This window comes from Rhinolophus sinicus, chromosome 3 (genome assembly GCF_057876585.1).
Source record: "Rhinolophus sinicus isolate RSI-liver-muscle chromosome 3, RSI-T2T, whole genome shotgun sequence".
NCBI classification, from domain to species: domain Eukaryota; kingdom Metazoa; phylum Chordata; class Mammalia; order Chiroptera; family Rhinolophidae; genus Rhinolophus; species Rhinolophus sinicus.
This window is the reverse complement of record NC_142503.1, coordinates 170,378,974-170,391,642: the sequence shown is the minus strand read 5'-3', so window position 1 is coordinate 170,391,642 and position 12,669 is coordinate 170,378,974. Positions and strand designations below refer to the sequence as shown.

Genomic DNA, 12,669 nt, shown 5'->3' with positions numbered 1-12,669 from the left:
GATCCCAGCCTTGCCACTTGGTGGCTGGGTAAACTTAGTAGCCAGGCAGCTTACTCTGCATGACGGTGCCTCTAGTCATCTGTAAAATGGGGAGAATGACAGAACTTACCTCTTGGGGTCACTTTGAGGAGTTCATTATATCCATGTACTTTGCCCAGAGCTTGATACATAGTCTGTGCTCTTATTATTTTTTTCCCCACCTTCCTGACCTATTTCGGTTGCAATCCAAGTATTGAGTAGTGATAAAAAAAGAATTCCACAGAACTCGGAAAATTCTTTCCCCTTTCTTTCTCAAGCCAAATAAGCTTCCAAAACATCATTAAGAGGACCACAGAAGAAACAATTTGGAACCTAAAACACTAAGTCATTGATACAACTGGCCAGCTTACGCACGGATCTAAAAACGAATCAGTTAGACGAAGTTAGGTTTCCCAGTAAGTCACTGTCATTCCTTCTCAAGAGATCAAGTTTGCCCTCTCCTGGGGCCCAGGAGCCCAAACGCCACGCCAACTGGCTGGGCACACAGGGCAGCAGCAGTGTTCAGACTCACATTCCGGCTCTGTGATCACCTGGTAAAACCTCTGTGTGTGACTCAGTTAAGTTCTTTGAGAGAAACAAGGAAAAACTCTATCCTTAAAACAAATTTTCAAATAATATATCTTACAACTCCTCCATCCAAGCAAACTACTCGTATCCTATACACACACTTCTAAGCTTAACAATATGTACTCAGATTTTGAGTGGCTATAAACAAAGTGTACTATAATTTTATGCACTTTTTTCCATTTAGCTATTTTATACATATATATAGTAAATATATATATATATTTATACACACACACACACAAATTAGGTTGATGCAAAAGTAACTGTGGTTTACAAAAATAAAAGGTTAAAATAATTGCAAAAACTGCAATTACTTTTGCACCAACCTAATACTTTTTAATGTATCTACATACATATGCTTCATGATTCCCATTTTAATAGTTGTAAGTTGATATTCCATTAGTCACTTAACAATAGGGATATTGCTAAGCCTTTAAAGCTGTTTACAGTTCTTCATTTTTGTAATTAATGTTGCCATAAATATTTTTCTCGTTTTTGTGTTATTTTCAGAGGGTAAATTTAAAGCAATGGTCAAAGAATATTAGGTCAAAAAGATGGATATTTTATATGCTAACAGCTGACCTTCCAAAACATTGAACCAATCAGAGATAACTATCAGACATTAGTGGATCTATTGCTCCAGAGTTTTCCAGGATGATACAATTTTTGCCAATGCAATGTAGGAACAAGACAGCTATTTTGATCTATATGTTTTTAATAATCAAGGTTGAACACTTCTCAAATTATCAAATATAATTTTTCTCGACTGATCTGTTTCCTCCTGTCCTTTGGACATTTTCCCACTGAGAACTTAGCCTTTGTATGGGTTTCAATATTAAATTCTATATGGCATGGTGTGATATAAATGAGCCAAAGCTATCCCCTGTATATTGGCTCCTATGCTGTTTATTTGTTCACAGTAGGCCAGAATCATTTGCTCAAACCCTACTGGTGCCAAACTCAAAACTGGACCCCACATCTGTTAGCCACGGTTAAGACAATCTCTGGGGCTCTAAAAGACCCCAACCTCTGCTGCCCTTCGTAGCTCTGACATTACCTAGACACACAGGCTCCTCTTGATTCCCAGATCCCCGGGGAAAGTCCTGGTCCTCTTCCCCTTCCGGGTTGGTGGCCCCACCCCTATCCCACTGTAAGGTCTCCTGCTGTGCAGGACTTCCCAGTCCACCAAGATCCTGCCAAAACAAAGCCCATATAAAGCTCGGTGTGTTACCGCCACCTTGTGGTGTGTCTTTTCCTTGGGCAGCCACCAAATCCTTGAACTCACTACAAGTGCACACAGGAGGGGATCTGGTGATGATCAAGGAATCGGCAGGGGGTCTTCTCCCAGTCAGCAGGAGAAGGAACTGGCAGACTGATCTTGGATAGCCTTACATGGCTGGGACTCAGCATTAGAAAAGCCGCAGGTTCAGTTTAGCACAGCATTGCTCTGTGTTGTAGTATACCCTCTTCCACACTCCCATGCCTCGTCAGCCAGGCCAGGCCACGTGGTCGTGACAATATCTGAGTGAACCCACCCCTCAGAGGTGACTTCTAGGGTCAGAGGTGCTTAGCTGGCCAGGGAACGGGGTCAGCCTGCCTGCCTGGGTCCCCCACTAGGCAGGCACAGGCTATTGTAAGACTGTGGGCCTGAATGGAAAGAGGGGAGGAGTGCCTGCCTTGGACAGAAGGGTGGACTACCCACCACCCCATTTTGTCTATGGGAGGAGTTCGGTGTGGCCAGGCCAGTAAGACAGGGTACTCTGAGAGGGTGTCCTCCCGCTGGGGACCACTCATTTGTCAGTGGCAGCCAAATGAGCCAATCAGGCAGAGACTGCAGTCCGGGGCTGGTCTAAGCACCGTTGGGGGACACTCAATCTCAATTATGCTGCTGCGATGTCAACATTCCAGCTCCTTCCTGAAGGGATGTAGATATAGGGATCCCAAACTTTGGGGTGAGCCTGCAAATGTTACTGAAAGTGACTAAAGGCACGGAAGTTTACATTCTGTCCCTCCCAAAGAAGAGCAAGAGCATCCAGAGTGAAATGGCAGCAAAGCCCTTTTATGCTGGATCTGGAGTCTTGCAAATCAGGATATTCAATTTTATTTCATCCTTTGAATAAAAATTCAAAGAACTTATTATGATGAATAAAAATAACAGTGTTTACTGAGCACTTTTTATATCCTTTATACACCAGACACTAGTTTATATTCCTTATCTCATTTAACCCTGGCAAAGTCCTAAGAGATAACCTGCTATCTGAAAAAAATGAGGTGAGAAGTTCACAGTTAATGTGACAGACCTGGATTTGGACTCCAGATTCTGAGTGCTTACCCACTACTGTCTCCCCCAAAAGTTGAGGCCAAGATAAACAGAGGGGTCAGAGTAACAACAAGAAACACACTGTTGCTTTAAGAAAAATTCACCCAGTCTTGGAAGGTGATTGGTGAGGAGGCAGGCCCTGAACTCCGACCCATCAGCCTTACCTGGCACCCGACCAGCTGTTGCTCCACCACCTGCTGCATGTCTGCGTTTAATGTTTCTGGCTCGAATGCCACGTTGGCTTCCTGCAGCCACAGCTCCAGCTTGGCCACCTGGGTCTTGCAGACATGGAGGACTTCTGCAGGCTCGGGCCTAGGATTCTCCACTGTGGCCTCAAAAACTCCTTGCTTGTCAGGAAAGCCCAGAGCTGCAGACTTCACAGGAGGTGTGGCACCCTAAGATAAATCCAAAGATAGTCCAGCAGTGAAAAGCCAAGAGTCCAGAGTTTTCAGATTTGGGCTTGCAAAGACCTGTGAACTTGCAGCATTTCCCCAGTTAAAAGAAAAAATATATACACAGGCAGAAGCAAGAAAGAAAAGAAAACTGCACCTCCACACTCATAGCAACAATCACGTGACCTGGCGGCCCAGGTTTCCAAGCAGCCGATCTGCAGGTACACAGACACAGTGTTCCTGGGCACAGAGGACGCAAACGGGTTCCCAGTTCATTACACAGCGGGCCCCCGGAGACAGGTGAGTGTAGTGAGAGGGTGTGCATGTGGGTGTGTGCGTGTTTGAAACATTTCAGCGAATTGGCCAGTGTTTAAAGTTGAATGACACATGATTAAGCAATGCTTACATTGCTGTGCACTCTGTTCAAACGGGAAAAAAGAGATCTTTACACACCGGTGGGGAAACAAGGAAATGCAAACACTTTTAACTTAACATCTCAAGTAGTTCAATTATAAAATATTGTAGGATTTTTTATTTTTATTTTTGCTAACATACATGCTGTTACTCATCTAAACTTCTCCCTATTAAATATAGTTTGAGGCAGTCATGTAATAAGCTTCAGTGGGGTAATCTGGAAACTTTTCTTCTGTTTTTCAGAGAGAATCCCTAAAACTACTTTTCACCTTCTAGGTACTCAAATACTATTGAGTTCAGGATGAAATACTTATGGTATAGTATTTTAAAAAGTGTAATGTATTTTCATATTGAAACAACAGGGTTGCTTATTGATCCAAGAGAAAATTTTCTCCCAGCTAACAAATAAAAATGTTTTAGTAATTATGTAATAGATGTTTTCAATTTGGAGGTAAAGGGATTTGATACAGAGATATATTTACTTCCCATATCGTTTTCCAGAATATTGAAACCCTTCTAGAGAAATTCCTTTAGGAACAAGGATTTGTGTTTTGCTCTGTAAAATTATTGATCTGCATACATATTTTCTTATGATTATGATGAAATACAGTGTTTTCTATATAAAACTTAACTAACTACATGTTAGCATCTAGTAATAAGGCATAGTTTTGGCCAAGCAACAAACTTCTAATGGGAGTTGCTGACAAAGGTACAACTCAAGTGCACATTTCCCAGTGTTTGTGGAATTTTGTTTAAACACAGAACTTTCAGTACAACTGAAGTAAACAAAATTGGCAAGAGCTCACAAAAACAGCAGGGTACGACAATCCCATTCATTCTCACACGCACTAACGGGTATCATGAAAACTAGTTTGGCAAAAGTGTCTCTGGGTTGTACTTGTTCCCCTTTACCATCTATTAACTTCATGTTTGCTCTTTTCTGCCTAAACACTACTTCTCCCCGGCTGTTATTAATATTTTCTTCAAGAATCATCTTAAAGAAGTCTTCCCTTGCCTATACTTGGATTTACCTGATTCAATTTTCTGTTTTAATCTTCATTTTTTTAAAAAAGCAACATTTGTCTGATTTTACTGCCAGACACTAATTTCTCATCATCTGATTATTTTAATGGCAGATTCCGGGGTCCTCTTTTTTGTTACCTGAGATAACAACTGTTAATATTAATATATCTGTAAAACCAGATTTATTATCTGCCTTCCTTATTTATTCAAAAACATTTATTTCAGCACCTGTCATATGCCACACACACATTTTTTTTTGAATGACAATATTGGGTTTCTTTGCTTTCTCACTAATGAGGAAACAAGAAAGCTGGATAACTAATCTGGGCTTTATTTGCTAGTTATTTGAAACTGAAAAGAATACAAAGGTGAACAGAAGACAAAAAGAATACTTGCAACCATAGAACTTCAATACTCTGGGGAACCTGCCAGTAATGAGTTCATCCATTCTTTTCATAGTCAAAGAAATCCAAGTGCATTTAATGTTTAATCAGCTCACACACCTCCCATTTTACCACTTTGCTTCTGAGGAGCTCAGGCCCAGACATAAGTTACTTGCCCAAGATCACACAGCTCTGTGGTATTATATTTTAAATCTGAGCTCAAAGATTTTCCACAATAGCCGCCCCCACGCTTGATATCGTCTCTAAATGATAGCTCCCAAGTCTAAAAGCAGAAATTATTTAAATAAATGTTTTATGGTTGTGTACTTTGAGGGGGAGGGGGCTAAAAAGTATTATAGAGACAGAGAATTATGTCATCTTTACAGCATAACTGTAAATTAATTAATATCTAATCCTTTATTGGGCTCTAGAGCCAGGCCTGCATGCTAAATGGGATACACAAACCATTTATCACTATTTTACACCACATTATTGTTCCAAGTGTACAGATGAAGAAACTGAGGATTTAAACTCCTATGGTCACACAACTAGTAAGTAGAACCAGGATTCAATCTGTGATTTTATGATGCCTTAGAGTCTACAAGTCCACATTCTTGACCTAATTGAGTCCACCCTCTGGCATCCAAATGAGCCTCTCAGTTAATAAATGTCATACTTCTTGATTTCTGTATCAACACATCACTAATCTAAGTAACTGGATCCAGTTAAAATGCAAGCTCATTTTCTGACGGTAGCTATATTTCATGCCAAGATACCAACTCTTCAAACTCACTCCTTAGTATTTCAGTCAGTTATACACATACTTGTATGTCGCCTCCCTCCCCGCTGCCCCTTTTTTCTAAAATGCAAAATTGCCTGGCTAAGGTACAGTTGCACAGATACTACACGTGCCGCTGGGGTGGGGTGGTGGCAGTTTCTTTTGTGAGGCCAAACCTACCCTGGTTTCATATCTTTCAAGACTAACTTTTTGAATGAGGATGGCAGCTTGGAATATTCTGAGTTGGACTCCTTACTCCTCCATTTACCAGCTGTGCTTCTACTCCCTGAATTTTGATTTCCTCATTTATAAACTTATGGTTGGTATTAACCTACCTGATTTAATCCGAGGATTAAACAGCAAATACAAATGCCTCTAATGTAATAGCCAGTTAACATTAGCTCTCATTGCCCCTGTAAGCTATGTCTACAGAAGAAAGTAGCCATTGTTAATGGAAAGACTAGTTCATCCTGACAAATGGTGAGTGAAAAATCTCTGCTTGCTCTGTGCCACTCTTACTTTGTACGTGAACATCCGATGGCAGATTTTCCAGTTCTCCAGCTAGACAGCAGGCATGGACACATTAAGGGTCACAAAAACTGCTTGATGTGAAACACACAGTATTGCAAAACACAGACAGCGTGTCATCTCTAGGTGCTCAGAGCAGCTGGCTTGTTACGCGCTGGGACTTACCTCTTCTGTTTGTTTGGGGCTCAGGGAAAATTCTGGGCCTGGATCAGTGTTTAGTGAGCCTGGCACAAGAGTGTGTGCCGCGGAACTGTCACACGTGCTCATTTTCCCAGCTGCCTCCTGTAAAGAGAAGCATCAGAGGTCCAGAAAAGTTCCTGTTCTGCTGCCCAGCAAGCCACGCTTCCTGCACTGGATCATTTTACAAAGCACCGGCTTGCAAAAATGTTCAGAGAAGTCAGGTAGATTTCAAAAAAAAGTTTGCTCATTAGGGAAAAAAAAAAAAATCAACCAGCTTCTTCACGTTTGTCTTTATTTGAAAGACTTAAGTTCTCCACAACTCTCTAATGAATGAGGAACACATAAGGAATCTAGAGAATTACGTATTTCAGTGGCTTACTATGAGAATTAAAATTAAATAAGAGTATATGATAAAGGCCACATTCCGAATAATGGGGGAAAAGATGAATTTATTAAATTTGGGAAAAACTGCTGAGGCGTTTCATCAAAATATAACTAGATCCTGTCTCACTCCAAATAATTAATTCTAATTGTATCTAATATTTAATTTAAAAAGTTATACCATAAAAATTCTTGAAGAAAAGATGGGTGAATCTTTTCCTAATATAGGTATGTGGAAAGACTTTTAAAACATGGCAATAAATGAAAAGAATGTTATTAGGTTGGTGCAAAAGTAATTGTGGTTTAAAAGGTTAAAAAGAATTGCAAAAACCGCATTGACTTTTGTACCCACCTAATAGTATAAACATAAAAAAAATAATGTGCACTACAAGAGACACCACAATCTGTTAAAAGAGAAATAACAGATTGGGATAACAAATTACAAAGTGTTACTATCCTTCTTACTCTTATAAATCAATAAGGAAAACACCAACCCTTGCATAGAAAACAGTCAAATGGCATGAAGAAGCAATTCATAAAAGAATACAAAAGCCAATATGCACCCAACCAGATAGTCAACATTCCTAGACTATGAATGCAATTTAACTACTAGCTAAGTTTGGCTAAGACTGAAAATATACAGTATCAGCTTGGGGATAAGAGGCATTTCCACGCATTCCTGGTACAAATAAAATTGATACTGTCTTTCTAGAGGGTAGTATAATAATGTTTGCCACATTTTACATGGATGTATACATTGATCCAGCACTTCCACTTATTAGGTTAACAAAGGTTAAGCAAAGGGAAAATGTCATGTACACAAAAAGATGGACATACTGTGAAGGGAAAAGTATGGGTGTTGTCATTGACCAATCTTGATTGCTCTACTTATAAGCTGTGTGATCCTGGACAAGTTAACCTGGACTCTGAGTCTCACTTATTTCGTCTTTAAAATGGGTATATAATCTACCTCATCCATGCCTGGGATGATTAAACAATGACACGTAGTATAAAGCAACTAGCAGTTCCTAACAACATGTTACTTTTCAGTTCCTTGTACTAAAAACAGTAACTACTTTAAAAAGGTATACACAAAGAACTAAAGGTAAAGCTTGGTTTAACTTTTAAGGTAAAATTGGGAAGGTAGGTAGGGATCATGAAAAGTGTGGAATGCCAGGCCAAGAAATTTGCATTTTATTTAGTGGATAATTAGAAACCATGAAAGACTGCAGATTGTTAATTTTTTTACGAAAAGCTATGAGTTAGTACTGTATATGATATGTTAGGAAAAGTGACTGGAGGCTATAACCCAATGAGAAGGCTACTCCAAAAGTCTACGGAAGAAGTAACAATTTCCTGGGATACGATGATGGCAAAAATAATAGAAGGATGTAAACACTGAGTGGACCACTGACTGGATAAAACAAGTAACAGAAATGAGGTATCTAAGATGATTCTGAAATTTGTCTTAGACTCTGAGAAAGTAGTGGTACCATTAATAGACACTGAGAAATGAGGAACACCAGCAAGCTTTAAAGGAAAGTTGGTAAAATGGGTGTGAGATGAAGAAAATACATCCAAAAAGAGAAATCTATCAGGAAGGTAGAAATGTGGAACAGATTTAAGGGAAAAGTCAAGACTAGTGATTTGATTTGGGAATCACTGGCCTAGAGGTGACTACTACACCTCTGGGGGGAGAGGAAATTGTTGTAAGAGAAAACAGAGAGTAAGGAGGCAGGCAGCACACTGGCAGCGTGCCTACCATCACATGGATGGGGCATGGGAAGGAGATGGAGGAGGGGCTGCAGGCAGGTGAGACAAGACAGAGCAGAATTAAAGTCAAAGGAACCCTGCATTTCAAGAAGGGGTAGCCGACATGCCTAATGCTGGAGAGACCACTAAGTACTAGGACTAAGAAGAGGGCATGGATTGATGCTCCAGAAGTCAATGGCGGTTTAAGTGGAGCCAGGGGTTAAAAACTTACAAAAAGGGTGAGGAGCACCAAGTAAAGACACTTAGGGGCAAATAAGTACAGTAACCGACCTGGAAAGCAGGACCAAGAAATTCAATGCATTAAGTACCATATTTAGCCCAGTCCAGGACAGGACAATGTAGAAGACAGAGTTCTGACCATTCGTGAAACTGTGTCAGTAGATGCATAAAAACGTGGTAAGTTGTAACTGGGGTGCAGAATGCTGCTGGAAAACATGCCTGGAGGTTTCCTGGAGGTGGAAGTTGAGATGCGCCTGGGTAAGCAGTCTTCAGGCAGATGTGGAGAGAAGGGCTTCCCAGGGAAGCAAAGCAGTGTCTGAAGAGAGTCTGGGTTCTGGGACACTCACTTTGGAGGGGCGGGGCCATGAGAAAGAATTTGTTAGGGAGGGAAAAAGTGAATGCTTCTAAGGTAGACAAGGAACCTGTCAAGAGGCAGAGGCTGGCGATAAAGATACAAGGCTGGTGCCAACAGTAATGAAAGGACTGGCCTGGGAGCTGGGGGTGTGGTGGGAGCTGGGAGGCACATGGATCATAATGATGCAGGGGGGTTTCAGGAGCAACAGAAAAGCATTGTGTTCACGTCAGCTTATAATGGTTTTTCTAAACTGAGGGCATTTTGCCCTCTACTTTGAGAGACTGGAGATTTAAAAGCTCATTAGTAACAAAAAGACTTATTTCATTAATTTGTCTTACACACTACCTTGTTCAAAAAGAAGATTACGAGGAGACCCCTCCCCCCAACTACTCCCAAAAGAGGTGTGTTAAATGCTTGTGAAACTCTCATGGTGAACTCTGTTAGGTGCTCCTTTGCGTTACCTGTTTTGTCAGTCTGGATTGTCACATAGTGCGTTTTCCTCAGAAAAATACTCTCGTTTTATCACTCAGTGCACAACAGAAATGCAAGTAAGAAAGTACTTGGCTGTCTTGGCATTTGTGCGGAGGTCCTGGTGAGAAACCTAAAAAATTTCCAGCCCAAGCAGGTTCCTTTCCTCAGCATTCTTTCCAACAGGAAATTCTTTTCTTGGACTTTCTAAGCCTTCTCATCCCAGTCTTCCCTCCCATAAATGTTATGCCCAGTGTTACCTGAACGATGGTTCCAGCGGAAGAGGATGCTCTATCATCGTCCTCCATGTCCTTGTCATGCTTCCCAAGGGAAGACCAAGACCCGGAAGATGGCTCTGCTCTCTTAGCTCCATTCTAACACAGTAATCAATTGATCAGAAGAGGGAAGTGATTTCCTACCATCATAACCAGCACCCTACTCTGCTTACCAGGCAGCATAACTATAGTCCTTAATTCCGCCTCTCCCCCTATTTTTCATCTCTTTCTTTGGCTAATTAAATCATATGTCTCCAAATGCTCTTTCTGAAGCCTAAAAAAAGTTCTGTTTTTTCCAATAATAGTTGACATTCAATATTATTTTGTATTAGTTTCAGGTGTACAGTGTAGTGGTTAGACATTTATATAATTTATGAAATGATCCCCCGATAAATCTAGTACCCACCTGGCACTATACAATATTACAATATTATTAACTATATTCCCTATGCTGTACTTTATATCCCCATGACTATTTTGTAACTACCCGTTTGTACCTCTTAATCCCTTCACCTTTGTCACCCAGACCCCAACCCCTTTTCCCTCTGGTAACTATCAGTTTGTTCTGTGTATCTGAGTTTGTTCGTTTTGGGTTTTTTTTTTGTTTATTTGTTTCTTTTGTTCTTCAGATTCCACATATAAGCAAGATCATATGATATTTGTCGCTCTCTGTCTTATTTCACTTAGCATAATACTCTCTGGGTCCATTCATGTTGTTGCAAATGTTAAGATTTCATTTTTTATGCTGAGTAATATTCCACTGTACAAATGTACCCGTTTCTTTATCCAATCGTCTACTGATGGGCACCTAGGTTGCTTCCATGTCTTGGCTACTGTACACAGCACTGCAGGGAACATAGGGGAGCATACATCTTTTTGAATTAGTGTTTTGGATTTCTTTGGATAAATACCCAAAATAAAGCTACCTTGCTAGGTCACAGAGTAGTTCTATTTTTTATTTTTTGAGGAGCCACCATACTGTTTCCCATAGTGGCTGCACCAACTTGCAATCCCACCAACAGTACATGAGGGTTCCCTTTTCTCCAAATCCTCACCAACACTTGTTTTAAAAAGCCTTCTTAAAAGTTGGGAGTCAGCTCATGTCATACAAAGGAGGTCTTTAAAACTGTGTTTCAAAAATGTAATCTGCTTTGGTAAATGTAACCTTAGATGCCATCTTTAATGTCACAGCCTGATGAACATGTATGTCTTTGTTGTTGTCAGAGATAAACAGTGAATATTATAAACATATCAGCTCAGAGGCAAACCCAGGTCTCAAATCAGAATCATACTTATGCGCACAGTTTTTGGCCCCTGGTACTCTCTCCATTCTCACAATTCTAACTGCCATGAAGGGGTGTGATGATCAGATTACAAAGTTGTCTGATGGTCAGAGTACTGTAAACCTGTACGCAGCGCCACCATGTCCTAGTGATACACTGCAGGACAAAGGGTTGTTCTCTGTGACAATGGAGCTATTTAACAATCTATAAAATGAGCAGAGAACACGTCTGGTGGTTACACATAAACAAATTGCTGTAATTTTCTTCCTTTTGGCACAAGACCATTATATCTTGTTTTTAAAATATGAAACGGCAGTTGGTATCAGGAAATACAACTATAAATGTCTTATTCAACCAGTTCTAATGAAGTAGTAAGGATTAGTGGCTAACACATCTCTTTGCGTCCTTGGCAATGCTGTTTCAGACAAAAAAAGTAATTCGAATGTGGAAAAATAAAGTTCTAGGAAGCACCCCAGGAGTATCAACCAAACAGCATACTCTCAAAACTTCAGAGAAAATACTCAGAAGTCAGGACAGGACAAAGAACTTCATCTTTTCCCTTATGCCAACAAGAGTGTCTGAATTACATTTATCCCACTCTGGTGAAAAGTAGGTTTAGATGCACTTAAACAATGCTAATAACATAAGAGAACTACTTCAATCACTCTTATAAAATATTGCCATTAATTTGAAAAATCCTTATGTTTCCATTCACTGTAAGACCTTCCCATTGACCTTCTTTTAGAGATTTCGGTTCTAACAAACTTGAACGAGAAAATCATTTTCCTTACTTCACTCTTCAGCGAGCTGTCTTCCACTTCTTCCTTGACTGCTGGCAGGAAAGCCATGGAGCCTGTTCTGTTCAACTGAAAGGCACAGCACAAAGACACCTGTAGCCGAGCTGTCATTCAACGTCCCCAGGATCCCAGTCTGGCTGTGTTTTTCTGTAGCTACTATTTTAGTCAATTTATCCAAGATGCCCACCTACGCGAGTAGCCCTCTGGGCCTGGCAACTTCAGCTCAGCCAGCCAAATATCATGACTCAGTCAAATCTTAAATCTCTTTCATTTGCATTGCCCTCTGCGGCCAACAATTCAAGAATGTGATTCCTTAATGTAGATTCAGAGTGGGCCTTAGAGCAGTGCTGGCCCCTCTGGAGTCTGCAACGGGCTGACTGTTTCGCAGGGAGATGTCATAGGAGTGGCTCCCACCCGCCTGCCTGTGGCATTTCATAAGCAGCTCCTGAGGAACTCAGGCATAAGAATTCTGGGTGGAGTCCAAAACAGACACA

At 40.6% G+C, this 12,669-nt stretch overlaps 1 protein-coding gene across 6 annotated transcripts in view; it reads right to left on the bottom strand.

Annotated features, from left to right (window-relative positions):
• SYNE2 (spectrin repeat containing nuclear envelope protein 2) overlaps window positions 1-12,669 on the bottom strand; it is a 280,114-nt gene that overhangs the window by 84,016 nt on the left and 183,429 nt on the right. For 5 of the 6 annotated variants that reach the window (XM_074327378.2, XM_019733404.3, XM_074327380.2 and 2 more), the window contains exons 63-66: window positions 12,170-12,244; window positions 10,081-10,194; window positions 6,610-6,726; window positions 3,091-3,321 (exon numbers count right to left, since the gene is read on the bottom strand). In XM_074327378.2, the coding sequence (XP_074183479.2) occupies window positions 3,091-3,321; window positions 6,610-6,726; window positions 10,081-10,194; window positions 12,170-12,244 (537 nt within the window). The remainder of the gene's footprint in view (window positions 1-3,090; window positions 3,322-6,609; window positions 6,727-10,080; window positions 10,195-12,169; window positions 12,245-12,669) is intronic. The other variant, XM_074327382.2, reaches the window with a different exon arrangement.